Source organism: Hemiscyllium ocellatum, chromosome 21 (genome assembly GCF_020745735.1).
Source record: "Hemiscyllium ocellatum isolate sHemOce1 chromosome 21, sHemOce1.pat.X.cur, whole genome shotgun sequence".
NCBI classification, from domain to species: Eukaryota; Metazoa; Chordata; class Chondrichthyes; order Orectolobiformes; family Hemiscylliidae; genus Hemiscyllium; species Hemiscyllium ocellatum.
Window position 1 is genome coordinate 61,517,706 of NC_083421.1, and position 16,294 is coordinate 61,533,999.

Genomic DNA, 16,294 nt, shown 5'->3' on the forward strand with positions numbered 1-16,294 from the left:
CTTCACCCCCGAGGCTCCCAGCCTCATTCGTGATGAAACATGGATTCTCCTGCTCCTCGGATACTGCTGACCCGTTGTGATTTTCAAGCACCACCCCCTTGACTCCTTTCCCTCGGAGTTTCCTTGTGGCACTGCAGCTTTTTTTTCCCTTTTCAAGTAGATCACCAAATTCTTTATGAAAAAATCAACTCCAACAGGAACACAGGAGTGGAAGAAGGCCCTTTGAGCTGACTCAGTCAGGTAGTGACTGAGCTGGTTGTGGTCTCAGCTCCTGTCTCCTATCGACACCAGTGACCCCTGAACTTGCTTGTTTACCAAAAGACCTACTTAACCGAGCCTTGTAAAGGTGCACCCTCCACTGCCATCTCGCCAAGAGATGCCTGCACTCTTCAAAACCACGTGAGGCAAGAATTCTCACCTCTCTCTTCAATGGAAGACCTCTTAAACCGTGCTGCCAACTTTTAGATCTCTCCCAGAAAACAACTCTGAGCATCTAACCTGTCCAGTATCCTCAAAATTCAACATGTTTTGACCAATCTTTCAGGTAGCACATGCTGATGTAGCACTGTGTATCAAAAAACACAGCCAACTCCTGAATTTGCGTTTTGAGAACTACCTTAAGTACGTGTTCCCAAATTACTGTTACAACTGGAAAGAAGTTCTCATTTACTCTCTAAAATGTCCTTGTAATTCTGAACCCCCCCATTTTATCAGCTTAGACAAAGCAGAACAGCTGCAAATTCTCCAGCGCCTTGGCGTAGGCCGAGCGCCTTCACCCTTGTACGGTTTTGGCAGGGCGCTCTTGTGGTAGTGTCCCTACCTCCCAGCCAGGAATTGTGGACTTAAGTCCCACTTGCTCCAGAGGTGTGTGCATAACATCTCTGAACATGTTGATCAGAAAAGATTTGCTGGCAACACCGTGTGATCATGTCTATGCTTGTGACAGTCAATAAATCCAGGGAAAGTTTGGGGTCAGTGTCATCCTTCCCTGCAGTAAATTCTGAGATTACGACACCGTGTTCCCCCTCTCCTTGCCACCACACACCCTTACTGTTTCTCCCACAACCAGAGTTGATGGTTGGCTCATGCACGTTCTCCGTGATGTGCTTTATTCCCTATCTACATGAACCCCGATAGTGTCATAGAATGGAATTGCTACCTGTCTATTCACTACACCTGCGGCTGGATCTTCAGATAAAGTTTTGAGTTTCTACCTAATTCATGTTATTGCCATAATCCCATGTGCATATCTGCAAACTCATAATGACATTAAGATGTGGGAGTGCTGAACAGTCATCCCTCTGCCTTTTATCAGGGCCACAGCCATGACACCCATATTATTCTGCAGGAAATTCATGGTTTCAGCCATTGTGCTTGCCGAGCAGAATGAATGGGAGGAATACCAGGTGCACAGAGGGTGGGATACCAACAGCAGTCACCGTGGTTAGAGAATGAAGTGGAGGAAGAGCACAAATTGGGGTGAGAACTGGGTAGGAGTGGGGGAGGGGCAGGAAGAGAAGCACAGCGTCAGGGACCAAAGCAGAATGGACACGGTGGCTCGGTGGTTAGCACTGCTGCCTCACAATGCCAAGGGACCTGGGTTCGATTCCAGCCTCGGGCGAATAACTGTGTGGAGTTTGCATGTTCTCCTTGTGTCTGTGTGGGTTTCCTCCCACAGTCCAAAGAGGTGCAGGTCAGGGTGGATTGGCCATGGTTGGTAGATGCAGGGTTATAGGGATACGAGAGGGTGCTGTATGGAGACTTGCAGAGACAGCACTGCACCAGAACTCTCTACCTACAAGAGTGGTGCATGAGGAGACAAGGAATGACTTCAGAATGATAAAAAATAGGTGTACAGGGCTGTACTGATAGAGGGGGGAGGAAAGGGACATGGCTCAAATGGCTGAACGTCTGTGCCATATGGGGAGGCAACAGCCTAGTGGTATTAGCACTGGACTGTTAATGTGCTGGGGACCTGGGTTCAAATCCCACCAGGGCAGGTGGTGGAGGCTGAATTCAATACAGATCTGGAATGATGAGTTTACGATGACCATAAATCCATTGTTGAGTGTTGGGAATAACCAACTGTCTCAGTCACTGATATCCTTGAGGAAGTGGAACTGCCATCCTTACCCTGGTCTGGCCTATGTGTGACTCTAGACCCACAGCAATAGGGTTGACTCCTAACAGTTCTCTGGGCAATTAGGGACGGGCAATAAATGCTGGTTTGGCCAATCCCATGAACGAATAAACCAATAAGAAGTTTATGACACTGGGATACCGCTGTATCTCCTTTGATGGTGTGTCTTGCTAATTGGCAAAGCCATTATGAAAAGATATCAAGAGCTTTTAACAGGCGACAGTACCATCTGAATTTAGGAACTGCCCAAACGTAAACAGACAAAGATCTATCAGATTCATCATCCTGCTAGTGTGACACAATGCTAATGGGAACTGCCAATTCAATGTATTGATCAATAGCCATTAATTGGCTGATGAGACACTAGATGCAAAGATGCAAGCTCTCCATAGATTTCGGGACCAACTTTCATTTCAAAGTTGATGAACTTTGAAATGAACTGCTCAATCTTTGGCTGCTTGCCATATATAAAATGAACTCCTCGATTGGTTCCTGTCCTAGTATTTACATCAGAACTAATTGGCTGGAAAACACATTGTGATAAGAGACACAATACATAAACATACTCACATTTCTGACGCTGATCATCCCAGGGTCTTTGCAGCAGTGTTAGGAGAAAGGATGATGGACGATAGGGAGGGATGATATGGCCAACAATGAAAGTCATTCCAACACTATGCAAGTCTGGGAATAACAAAATGACACACGGCAACAGTGGGAGGGTGAAAAGGATAAAGGGTGAAGACTTTCATGAACAAAGTGAGAAGCTAGGGATAATTTAAAATATCATTTTTATTTGATAAAATGTCATTAATATGACATCATGTGACAAAGACATATCTCAAAGTAACAAACATGATTTAATCTAATTTATTGAAGCGATCAACGGGGACTTGATTAATTTGCAGTTTATGATTCTCTGTAAAGTATACCACCCTCTTGGGTTACCAAGGGTACCTCAACACATTATATATCTGTATAGCTATGTACAGTTTATAAAACGTATCAAGCAATGCTGTTTAGAATTCAACCCCTCCATCCACTGGTGAATGACTGGCTGGACCTGGAAGAAGAAGAAAAACATTGAGGCAGAATAAAACACCCCCCCTCAAAGTCAAGCAGTAATCCAGCAACTCTCAGAAAATAGCTGTTCGCTTATTAACTACTGACGAGATTTCCCAAGGTGCAAATTGTACATTCCTCTCCCCCCACTTCAGTCACCCTTTTTAAATCAGGGACACAAAACAGACTTCAGTTTTTGTTTTGTGGAGGGAGGGGTGTGGGGAGTGGGAGAATTGGCTGCTTATGTTGCTCTTTTAAAAGAGCAAAACTGTCCCACGGCAAGTGCACAAACTCTTCCCCTCATTCTGGTTAAAAGTGGAAGCAAATTGATTTCAATCGCGTGGGAAGACTACAGAAACTGGGATTGCCCCCAGAGCGGAGGGAGTCACAGCAGAGATTTTACAGAGGTATTCCAACTGATCTCCCTCCCGTGCTGTGCAATGCCTCGAAATGAGGAAGGATTTCCTACGCTGTAAATCTACATCAGGAAAACAGCTTTGGGCAATTTCAGCTGTTTGTTCTCCCCTGCACCTTCATTCCAATCTGTTATAAAGTGAACTTATGAAAACATGAAAAGGACAGCAGGGTAACAGGATCACAGTGAGTGATGCACAGACAGCCCGGGCACTATCAGGCAACGTCCTGGGAGGGGAAGGGGCTCTTTCTGGGATGGGCAGGCAGAAATGTGGACCAATTTAATAAAATCTCCAGGACTTCCTTGACAACAGCGATCAAGATTTCCTGGTGGTTCCTGGGAGAGGGTCAGAACTCCAACGACACCAGGTTATAGTCCGATGGGTTTATTTGAAATCACAAGCTTTCTTAATGCCCCCTCCCCCACTTTGTCAGGTGAAGGTCACTTCGAAAGCTTGTGACTTCAAACAAACCTGTAGGACGATAAGCTGGTGTGGTCTGACTTCTGACCTTGTCCACCCCAGTCCAACCCGGGGCACCTCCACATCCTGGTTACCGGGAGAGGCATTTCCTGCAAGTTCTAAACTGTAACACTTGAGCCCGAGAGAGCAATGACTTTGTCTTGGAGGCTTAATGTTTTGGACTGAAGAATCACTCCAGGGAGGAGTTTAAAATTTAGGCTGAAACACCCAGGGCAGCACAGAGGTCCCATTCAACCAAGGCTCCACACTGCCACCTTCAGGTGGTCATAAAAGGTCCTGGGTCTCCTCACGAAAGGGAGCATTTGCCCAGTACCCTGGTCAATTGCTCTCCCTCACTCAAAACAAAACCAAATTGCTGTGCTCACGTTGTTGCTTACGGGAACTTTCTGTGCCAAGCTGGCTGTCACGTTCCCTAAATTACAACACTGACTACATTTCAGTAATACTTAAAATGCCTGAGGTGCTTTGGAATATTCCGAGGTTGTTAAAGGTGTTTCTTCCTCAGCTGGTGTTGGCCGTGTGCCAATGGGAGCTCACTGAGACGCAATCATGACCACTCCTTAGTCACTCGCTGGAAAGTATGGATAGCCCTCCCCCCACACGATGGCAGCTGGTGGCCTTTTCCTGACTTGGTTTTGGGATTGGCTGTGGGCACCGTTCCCTGGACAACTTTCTACCCGCAGGTCTGAATTCAAGTAACTTGGCAAATCACAGAGACTGGCATCTGCCTCACTCGACATTCTACACCTTTAGGAGCAGGCGAAGACATTTCTGGTCACATCCAAGGGTTTCCTGAATTTTAAAAATGGAACATTCGATATAAATAATCCACAGTAAAATTCCATTCATTTCATCGTGAGTATAACATTGAGTATACGTGTTGGGACGTCGTGTTGCGGCTGTACAGGACATTGGTGAGGTCACTTTTAGAATACTGCGTACAATTCTGGCCCCTCTTTCTATCGGTAGGATGCTGTGAAACCGGAGAGGGTGCAGAAAAGATTTACAAGGATGTTGCCAGGATTGGAGAATTTGAGCTACAGGGAGAGGCTGCATAGGCTGGGGTGGTTTTTCCTGGAGCGTCAGAGCTGAGGGGTGACCTTATAGAGGTTCATAATATCATGAGGGGCATGGATAGGTTAAATAGACAAAGACTTTTCCCTCAGGTGGGGGAGTTCAGAACTAGAGGGGCCTAGGTTTAAGGTGAGAGGGGAAATCTTTTAAAAAAGGCTCGAGTGTAACTTTTTCACACAGAGGGTGGGACGTGTATGGAATGAGCTGCCAGAGGAAGTGGTGGAGGCTGGTACAATTACAACATTTAAATGCCATCTGGATGGGTATATGAATAGGAAGGGTTTAGAGGGATATGGGCCAAGTGCTGGTAAATGGGACGAGGTCAGATTGGGATGTCTGGTCAGTGAGGGCGAGTTGGGCTGAAGGGTCTGTTTCTGAGTTGTATGACTCCAAGACCTACTGGATGCAGTAAGATTTTGCAGGTTCAATCTTAACTATTATTTCCCTTTAAAAAGGACCCGGTTTTGACTCAGAACAATCTTTTCATCTGACAGCACCCTATTGCTTCAACAGCAGCCACTCACTCTCATTACCTGGTCAGATATTCTGACATCAAGGGATTTCTCAAGGGCCAGATTACACTCTTCAGATGATATAAAAAGCCAATTCTATCACCCACGTTCAGAATCCAAAAGGACAGTCATGAATTAATCAATCACACGGCAATTTCTTGGGGAATTTCCTTGTTCTGGTCTGACCCTATCTAATTGTAATCCTGTATTATGCAAACAGCAGAACACGTCCATGAACAGTAGTTTACGTGCACCACATATTATACCTTTCCCTGTAAGGGAATAGCTGCTATAGGGTCTGACAGGCGAAGTGGGCTGGTTTGATGGGACTCTGCACGTCTCTCCTAGTTTACTGCTATGATCTCACTCTCTCTGGAATATGGTGGGCACCTGGCTCCCCCAGACAGTTGCTGTTGGACGAGGATTGCAGTCCAGACATGGTCATTCAAAGTGGGCTTTGACACTGACTGATGTGAATCAATGATAACTGGGTAAATTGGGAATTCAGTTTCGGAATGGAAACTGGAGCTGGATCAGTTGAACTGAGCAACTTGGAATTGAGTTGACTGTATTATATTATGCACTCAGTACTTGGACCGAAAGATCTGAAGCTAAGCGGTATTTATGTTTTTATTTAAATATTTTACAACTAACTTTCGTGGATAAGTGCTAATCTGCAAAGGCCTTCCCAAGTTGGCCAAACCTCAGGGGTGGTACATTGAAGGATGGATTTTGAGTGCTGTGCCCAGTTCCAGTCTTCAAATTATAAAACAAAATATCAAAGTACCACACGAGAAGGTACACAAGATATTAATTTTCAAGAATGGTATCTGAGCTGAGGGGTTAGGACTAACCAAACTGCAGGTTTTCTCTTTATAAAAGTGAGGAATGAGGGGTGACCTAATGAAGGTGTTAACAATTATTGAAGAGTTTTGGTAAATGCAGAGGTATTTCCACTTGGGGAGAAGTTCAAAACAAAAGATCCCAAAATAAGGTCGTCACTAATAAACTCAGAGAGAATTCAATACTATAATGACGCTGGATTTACACTTAAGTGGTGCTTGTAAAATGTGACAAAACCTTCAATAATTCTTCATGGGAGCTTTATCAAGCTAAATCTGCTAAAGAGCCTCATAGAGATATTAGGGACAATCACCAAAAGCTCAGTGAAGAGGCAGGTTTTAAGAACTGTCTTAAAGGAGGACAGAGTGACAGAGCAGTGGACAGGGTCAGGAGAGAGTGACAGAGAGGTGGACAGGGTGAGGAGGGAGTGACAGAGAGGTGGACAGGGTTAGGAGGGAGTGACAGAGAGGTGGTCAGGGTCAGGAGAGAATGACAGAGAGGTGGTCAGGGTTAGGAGGGAGTGACAGAGAGGTGGTCAGGGTGAGGAGGGACTGACAGAGAGGTGGACAGGGTTAGGAGAGAGTGACAGGTGGACAGGGTTAGGAGAGAGTGACAGAGAGGTGGACAGGGTCAGGAGAGATTTTTCAGAGGGTGAAGCTCAGGCATACAAAAGCAGAGTGAATAAAACAGAGAAATGTGCAGGAGATCAAAACTGAGGGAGTGCAGAACTGTCCAAGGCTTGGTCACAGAACTAGTAAGGAACATGGCTTTGGAGAGATTTAAAAGCAAAATGAATAATTTTAAAATAGAGTTGGTGCCAGACTGGAAGATATTGTAGGGCAGGAGTGATGGTTGAAAGGAATATTTCAGGGAAAACGATGGTGTCTCATTAGGTGGGTGAGGTGAAAAGCAGAGCTACATTTAAGGAAAAGTTGAAAAAATCACAGAAGAATGAAATAGGTTCTGCTGATAGTGCAAGATGCAGAGAGGCAGGAGCCAGGTTTACGGGTAGTCTTCAGGCCTAACTAGACAGAATAGACATAGCTTTGTTCATTATTCAGAAGCAAAGATATGGGAAGACACGATACAGGGGGGATAAAACAATTGGAGATGATGATGACGTAAATCTGGGAACAACAGGCCAAAAATCAAACATTAAGAGCTTAGACTTAGGAGAAACAATGAGCAGAAGTCTGCGAGAGCACTGACCAGGATAGATGGTTAAACAAAACCAAAGATGACAGAGATACAGCAATCCAGAGTGTATTTGAAGATGCAAATGACAGTAGCTACAGCTATGAGGGGGTAACACTTATTCTAGATTGTATAATTTGAGTTGTCAGCTGCTTTGGTACCAGTGTGTGGACACAAGGGTCAGTTAAAAGAGAGAAGGTGAAGATCTACGCATTTCTGATAGAGATAGTTTGAGAGCTTTTTACTGCTTCCCCAAAATAAAACACATTTGCAACAAGACCATATTCCACTCTCAACTCCCAGATCACTGAGCAGTGAACTCAGTATCTGGCATTTTAGGTAAACTGAAATGGAGTTTATTTATCAAAGTGATTGGAAACAGGAAACAACTGGGAATAGATGGATGTGCTAGGGATGAAAGGATCTGTTCAACTGCGTTGTAAAGAGGTACCTCATCACAATGTGCTGAGTTCAACAAGTCAGATTGCACGCTGCATCGGCTGCCCAAGCACCTCACGATCACTAACCTACATCAGGCAGCTTCTGAGTCAGTCTTTACAAACAGGCTGCAACCTCCATCCAATTGGTGGCAGGAACCGATTTTATGTTTAAAAAAAAGTCATGAACCTTTAAAAGTTTCCAATTTGCAACAAAATTTAGATCCAAGCTTTACTCTCCTAATGTCACAATCAAAAACATAATTGGCTGGAAAAGCTGAGCAGGTCTGGCAGCATCCATGGAGAGAAACCAGAGTTAATGCTTTGGGTCCGCTCACCCTTCCTCAGAATTTGATCTGAAACGTTAACTCTGATTTCTCTGCACAGATGCTGCCAGACCTGCTGAGCTTTTCCAGCGATTCCTGGTTTTGTTTTGGATTTCCAGCATCCAGAGTTTTGTCAGTTTTGAATATTTTAAAGGGTCATTTGGCTGAATTCATTGGTGGGACTTTCCTGGAAGGGGTCCCAGCATTTGAACATGTTTAAAGGCAGAGGACCTGGTGTTGTGTAACAAGGTGAACAAAAGGGGAGTGAAAGGCAGGAAATGGAGTTGAGATCACAATCAGGTTTGGCCCTGGTTTTACTGGAAGGGATACAGGCTTCAGGGGCTGAATGCCTGTGCTCTGTATACATTCTTCAACAGATATTAACAAAACCTGTAATTTAGACTGGAAATAGCTTTTAGAAGGGCTTTTGATATTTTATTCTGCAACTAAAACACCTCAATGACAGGTGCCAGTCACAATTCACTGCAGCATCGTCAGCCTGTCTGATAGACTCGAGCTTTATTATCCAGACTACCCCCACGCTCAGTGCAGCACTGAAGAGATGTTGTCCCTGCTATTTCTCTGAAAGGATGTTAAATGGAGGACCCGCCTGCACCCTAGGGTGGACATAAAAGATCCCAGAGCCACGCTGCGGACAAACAGCAGCATGGCAATTTTCCCCAGTGTCTTGGCAAATATTTATCACTCACTCGGGTGGCATGTTGCCTCACAGTGCCAGGGATCTGGGTTTGATTCCACCCTCTGGTGACTGTCTGTGTGGTGTTTGCACATTCTCCCTGTGTCTGCGTGGGTTTCCTCCGGGTGCTCCGGTTTCCTCCCACAATCCAAAGCTGTGCAGGTTAGAGTGAATTGGCCATGGGAAATTGCCATAATTGGATTAGCCGTGGGAAATGCAGGAATGGAGGAAGGAGTTGGGTCTGGGTAGGATGTTTGTAAGAGGGTCAGTGTGGATGCGACAGGTCGAATGATCTCTTCCCACACTGTAGGGATTCTATTCTATCCTAACCTACAAGATCACCTGGTGATCAAACTTTGAGAGATCTTGGTGTGCACCAATAAAAACAAAACCGAAAGCCAAGTGGTAATCTTGGCCAAACAGGTCACAATGGAAGCTTCACACAAACAGTGTATCGAGAGATATAGTCAACCAGAGAGCTTTCAAGAAGACTGCAATGTAGTCAGGGGTTACCCATACCTTCACTAACAAGCTGGTGATCAAAACCAAACCAGATGAAAATCATATTCAATTCTTTAGCTTCCCACCTGCTTATTGTATAATAAAGTCTATTCCTCCACTGGTTAATTTTTTATTGAACTTCGAAGCAAAATAACAAAACACAACAATCCTCTTACAGTAGAAATACAAAGACAGTGGACACAGCGCACAACACACAGCAAAGTCAAAACATCCTCTGAATGAAATTGTCTTTGAACCCATAAAGGGTCTGGCCATATTTATTTGGGTTGGTGCAGCTCGATCAGCAGGCAAGGGTTAACGGGATTCCAGGTTCTGGTATCAGTTAGAAATGAACTTGCAGCCTCATTACTTACTGATTTGTGGATCCAAAACCACCTCCAAACCCTGAAAATAATTAAACAAGAAAGAAAAGGAAGAAGAAATTACTCTCATCTTGCACAGGTACTTCCTCAAAACCATTCAAATAGAAAAGGCAAATAACAAGTTGTCTGTATACAGTCGCTGCATCTGATAATTGCAAAGAACGAACAGCACACCCAGTCACTGTCCTAACACCAAGAAATGCAACACCCAAACTACGCACAGAAAGATTCCAAAAACAGCAATGAAATGCACAAATAAATTGCTTGTTTTTTTTTAAGTGAAGCTGCTGGAAGGATAAATACTGACCGAGTACAGAAAGTGGCCCTGCTTTTCTGAAAGCAGTGCTCTGGGATCTTTGATGTCTACTTGAGGGGGCATAAGTTGGCCAGGGGGTTTAGACGCTCTAGGCCAGGGCAACAGCCTCTTAGCTTGGATTCCAATTTCTGAAGCTAGCAGGGATAAACAGGATTGCAGCTTCAAAACCACCAAAGAAATAAAAGCTACCACGATTATAGCAATCACTTACACAGCTCAACTGCCAGCAGACACACTTGGGAAATATGACCCACACTTCCTCACTGATTTATGATGTGAACTACTGAATCTTTTTCAAATTAGAACAGGATATGGATTAAGCAGAACAGAAATTATTGGCTGACAGTTTGGAAACGACACTGGGATATGAACAGTTGCTGCTGTTCAGTTTTTAGTCCGACCAGAGAATCTTCCAGATTGTGAAGAGATCCCTTTGCTCAATTAAGTGTCAGCCAGAGCTCTCGGGTAACACTCTGGCCAGAGTCACAACGTTGTAGCTTCAGGAGACCGGAGTGCAAAAACCACGGTGACATTCCTGCTGCAGACGGGAAAATGCTGTGCTGGCCTAGGAGGATGCTAAATGAGTCCATTGCCCTATTTTGAAGAGCAGAGGCATTTGCCTCAGGCATTTGGTCAATATTTATCCCTAAATCCACATCATTAAAAAGAGACTGTGTGCCCATTAGCACGGTGCTCCTAAGGGAAAGTAGGCATGAGAGAGTGTGAGTGCGTGAGAGGGTGTGCGTAGGAGGATGCACACGGGTCTGCATGAAATAGTGTGCGTAGGAGGATATGCATGTGAGACAGGGAGCTTGCAGGTGTGTGTGTGTGTGTGTGTGTGTGTGTGTGTGTGTGGGTGTGTGAGAGAGAGAGAGAGAGAGTGTGAGGCAGAGTGCAAATGTAAGTGACAGTCTGCGTGAGAGTGAGTGCATGTGTGACTGAGAGAGTGAGTATGTGTGAAAGCATGAAAAAGAGAGACAGCACATGGCGAGGACAAGGTGGGGAGAGGGGAGGAGCGTGGAAGGGCAGGGATGAGTAGGGAGGGGTGGGGAAGGGGAGAAGTGAGAGGGAGGGAGGGAATGTGTGAAAGAGGGATAAGAATTAAGAAATTCATGAGAAGTCTTTTTACCTTGAGTGACCATAGGAAAAGAAGTGGGCCATTCAGCCCATCAAATCTGCTCTGCTGTACAATGAGATCAATTACACTTTCCTGCCTTTTCCCCCATATTCCTTGATTCCCTTCCCGATTAAAAATCTGCCTGTCCCAGCCTTGAATATACTTAACAAACCAGCCTTGACATGCCTCTGTGGTGAAAAATTCCACAGATTCATTCCCCTCAGAGAAGAAATTGCTCCTCATCTCGGTCTTAAATGGACGAGCCCTTAATTAGAGACGATGGCCTCTGGTCGGAGACTCTCCCACCAGGGAAACAGCCTAAGAAGGTTGCAATGTGAAGCTAGGTGCCTTTAATGGTAAACTGGGTGATTATTATTCATTCACGGGATGAGGGCGTCACTGGTCAAGCCCATCCCTAATTACCCAGGGGGCAGTTAAGACTCAACCATCACGCTGTGGGTCTGGAGTCACATGTGGCCAGACCAGGTAAGGATGGCAGTTTCCTTCCTGAAGATGGGTTTGTCCAACAGTCATCATTAGACTCTTAATTCCAGATTTTACCGATTTCAAATCCCACCATCTGCCGTGGTGGGATTCGAACCTGGGTCCCCAGAACATTCCCTGGGTCGGTGGATTAACAGCTGAGCAATAATACCCCTAGGCCATTGCCTCCCTCAGCTAAATTTACGAAGGGACGAGAAACTGAAGGGTTAGAGGAAGGCCAGCTGCTCTCGAAGGCCTGTTTCGGAGCTGTACCTAACCTTTGCCACGAGTATAAGAGCTTTTACCTCCTCCGCTGGTCCCAAAGCCCGGAAAGCCAGACCCATGTCCTCCAAAACCAGATACAGTGGACTGATTCGCTATGCTTCCAAATGATTGCGCATTGGTAGTGCTCCCAAAGCTGCGGTCAGAAGAAAACATAAGTTGTTGGTTATCATGTATGTGGAATAAAAAGACAATTAAAAACACCACTTACAAGGCAGAGCGATACATCCAGGAATTGGGATTTATCCAGTTGGAGAGACAGAAACAGTTAACACCAAGTTACTGGACTCCAAATGTTAACTCTGCTTTTCTCCTGACTGATGCTGCCAGACCTGCTCAGTTTCTTCTGCACTTTCTGTTTGTGTTTCACATTTCCAGTATCCACGGTTCTGTTTTTAATGTGGCAGCATCACAGTGAAGTAACACCAGCTTTCCCTGTGACTATGGTCAAGATCAGAGTGGTGCTGGTAAAGTGCAGCAGGTCAGGCAGCATCCGAGGAGCAGGAGAATCGCCATTTCAGGCAAACGCCCTTCATCAGGAATGAGGCCTGAATCAGGAATGGGGCCCGAATCACCTCATTCCTGATGAAGGGCTCTGGCCCGAAACATCGACCCTCCTGCTCCTCGGATGCTGCCTGACCTGCTGCGCTTTACCAGCACCACTCTGATCTTGACTTTAATCTCCAGAATCTGCAGTCCCCACATTTGCTTTACCTTGACTGTGATCGGGGAGTCAGATTGAGTAACACAAAGGCAGAGAGCTGGCTGACAATCTCTGTGAATTTGAACTGAACAGGCACTAATATTATGGAGAAGCTGTTCTTATACATGATGCTGAAGTGCTTCACAGCCAACGAGTTACATTTAAGGTCTCAGCATGCATGCAAACTCTCTAGCTCAACCCAAATATCTACAGAGAATGTGGGTAGTATTTACTAATAAACAGAGGGAATTCACTCAGGCCCTTGGGTCTTTTCTATCAATTAGTCAAAATCAAAGCTTTATTCCAAACGTACATCTCTTATCCTGGACTCCACTGTTGAAAGAAATAGTATTTTTCTCTATTTAGCCCATCAATATTTTCATCTTCAACGTCTCTGTGAGATCATCTCAGTCTTCTACAGTTAAGCCTAATCTGTACTATCTTTTCTTATTATTGGAACAAAAAGCAATACTGCAAAACCTGAAGGCAGTGACTGGACTTTGCAATATTCTGCACTCTCCTTTTATTAAATTTCCCTTCAGTTTAGCTTTAGAGATACTGTCCAACAACGAGGTACCAATTTACTGGCCGAGTCACTTTCTGCTCCCAATTCCAGTGCATGTAGCAGTAGAAATACTTTGCTTGAACCCTGGTTTATTTAAGTCAGATTGGACTGAGAGGAGAAGGTAGAAGCACAAAGTACAAAAAGGTTAAAGGTGAAAGGTCAAAAGCCCCCCCTTTTTTTGTATCTTTCTCTTCTGGAATAAACTACTCAAGATAAATGAAAATCCTCCTTATGAGAGTCCTGCAGGAGGCAGTAGGCATACCCTCACTGTTTTTTTTTGATAGTTTGTGTGATTGATAGCGTGGTCCTGGTGCTGGTTAGATTGTCAGGGGGATTCCATGAAGTTTTTTCCTGAATGAGTCTCAGGAATTTTCCCAGGATCTTTCACAATAAGACAGTGGACTGGAGAAGGACATAAGCACTGACAAAGCCTGGATTATGTCCGGATAGACATGGCTTTTTCCTGTCCATGTAGAAGTATCTGAGAGACAGCAATGTCGTCAAGGAGATTGGAAAAGATTTGGAATTCGGGCATGGAGAGAAGGGCTCCAGGATAAGGGTTGGCTGGCCAGGAATTTTAGGGTGGAATCTGTTGGCAGGAGATGGGGTGAAGAATGATGATAGCAGTTTTGACATTGAGTTGGATTCATTTGCAAGTGATGCAGCACAGAGTGGGGTACTCAGCAGTTTAATGTGAAGGGTAAGATGGGCTCTGTGGACAAGGGGGATTTTGGGGAGAGAGAAAGGAAAAGAGAGTGAGAGAGAGAAAAACAGAGAGCGCGAGCGAGCGAGAGACACAGAGTGAGTGAGACAGAGTGAGTGAGACAGAGTGAGTGAGACAGAGTGAGTGAGACAGACAGAGTGAGACAGACAGAGTGAGACAGACAGAGTGAGACAGACAGAGTGAGACAGACAGAGTGAGACAGACAGAGTGAGACAGACAGAGTGAGACAGACAGAGTGAGACAGACAGAGTGAGTGAGAGAGAGAGACAGAGTGAGTGAGTGAGAGAGACAGAGTGAGTGAGAGAGACAGAGTGAGTGAGAGAGACAGAGTGAGTGAGACAGAGTGAGAGAGACAGAGAGAGCATGAGACACAGAGACTGAGACAGAGTGAGTGAGACAGACAGTGAATGAGTGTGTGGGAGTGTGGGAGTGAGTGAGTGAGAGAGAGAGCGAGATGAGGGGAGATTGAAAGACAGAGAGAGAGCAAGCGAGAGAGAGAGAGAGAGAGAGAGAGAGAGCGAGAGCGAGAGCGAGAACCGTAAGAGCGTGCGCGCTAGTGAAAACCTCACAGCCAAACAATTTTTCTTCTATTGTATGTTATCACTGAACACGCAGATGCAGATCCAAACATAGCTCTCCATCAACCTCCCTCCTTCCAGCCCGGAGCATGTTTCAAGGTCTTACCCAAAACCTCCAGCACTGGCAGCTGCTGTTCCTTCACCAAACACCTTGCCTCCTGAAGGGCTCATCGTTCCACTGAAAGCTGGTGAGCCACCGAATGTTGGCAAGCCTCCAAACGTTGGGGTGCTCCCAAAGGCGGGCGGACTGCCAAACACCGGGGCAGCACCAAAGCCACCTGAAGACAAAGGGAGAGTGAGAATAGACGAGGGACACTGCACGGGACAGAACCCAAGGTCCTGGATTACCAATTCAACAAAACCTACATGGAATGAACAAACAGCAGATCGGTGCAGCGGTGGGAGGGGGAAAGATCAAGGGAAAGAAACAAAGACCGTACACATTTGTTGTCGATTCCATGTTGAGCCATTTGGAAATATTAACATTATTTCAAACATTGAAAATTTTAAGCAGCTCAGTTATAAATTCTGAGCAAAGCTGTAAACATAACTAAAAACAGGGTTTTCACCTGCGAATGCTTCTCTCTTCATTCTCAAGGGCAGCACCTATTCCTGATCTTCCCTGACAGCAGGGCTCAATCTGCTCTATCAAATTACCTGGCGGTTTGGAGGGAGTGGAAAAGTTGCCAAAGCCTTGGGCAGCAACACTGGAACCTGCACTGAACGAGCCTGGCGTCTTCAGATCTGATCCGAAAGAGGCACCGCCAAACCCAAACGTCTTGGCACCACTGTTCCCGAAGAGGCTTTGAGCATCTGAAGACAAACAGATACTCTGTCAGCAAAGTTATGAACTCAATAATTTAGACATTCAAGTCTCATCTAATAGCTGGTGTTGTTGATTTCAATGGAACTCAACAGCGTTTTATTTTGGGGACGGGGTGGATGGGGACAGTGTGCCTGTGGGGATCAGTTTTGAATGTTTGCCCCATTAACTGATCTGTTACCTCAGTGCCGGCTGTGGGAGCTTGCTGTGCAGAAATCAACCAACGCCTTTCCAGTATCACAATAGTGATTGAGAATCAGCTGGAAAGTGCTTTGGAAATTCTAGGGATCATGAAAAGTGCTATAGAAATACACAATGTTCATTTGTTTGCAAGCATTAAGACCTTCTTCCTTACCGTCAATAATATTTCTACCACAGACCAAACAAGAACCATCCACAGATGACATGACCAGAGGGACACTTATCAGCGGGAAGTTGCATTGACAAGGGATCCTGCATCAACAGGACAGCTCCAACAGTGTGGTCAATGCTGACATACCGGCAAAGTCCCTCCAACATCGATTTATTAATTTGTGGCATTGGCTGAGGGAGAAATGCCAGTCAGGGCACTGGACACATTTGCTGCTCTACTCAAGAGTACCACCATGGCATCCTCGTGGGCAGCTGTGTCAGTTGCA

General features: G+C 45.3%; 1 protein-coding gene across 4 annotated transcripts in view; it reads right to left on the reverse strand.

Moving 5' to 3' along the window:
• Positions 1 to 2,966: 2,966 nt before the first annotated feature.
• Positions 2,967 to 16,294, reverse strand: part of nup214 (nucleoporin 214) — a 187,973-nt gene continuing 174,645 nt past the window's right edge. For 3 of the 4 annotated variants that reach the window (XM_060841579.1, XM_060841580.1, XM_060841578.1), the window contains 5 exons: positions 15,491 to 15,646; positions 14,940 to 15,111; positions 12,287 to 12,399; positions 10,057 to 10,087; positions 2,967 to 3,203 (listed from right to left, as the gene is read on the reverse strand). In XM_060841579.1, coding sequence (XP_060697562.1) covers positions 3,167 to 3,203; positions 10,057 to 10,087; positions 12,287 to 12,399; positions 14,940 to 15,111; positions 15,491 to 15,646 — 509 coding nt within the window. In that variant the 3' untranslated portion in view covers positions 2,967 to 3,166. The remainder of the gene's footprint in view (positions 3,204 to 10,056; positions 10,088 to 12,286; positions 12,400 to 14,939; positions 15,112 to 15,490; positions 15,647 to 16,294) is intronic. The other variant, XM_060841581.1, reaches the window with a different exon arrangement.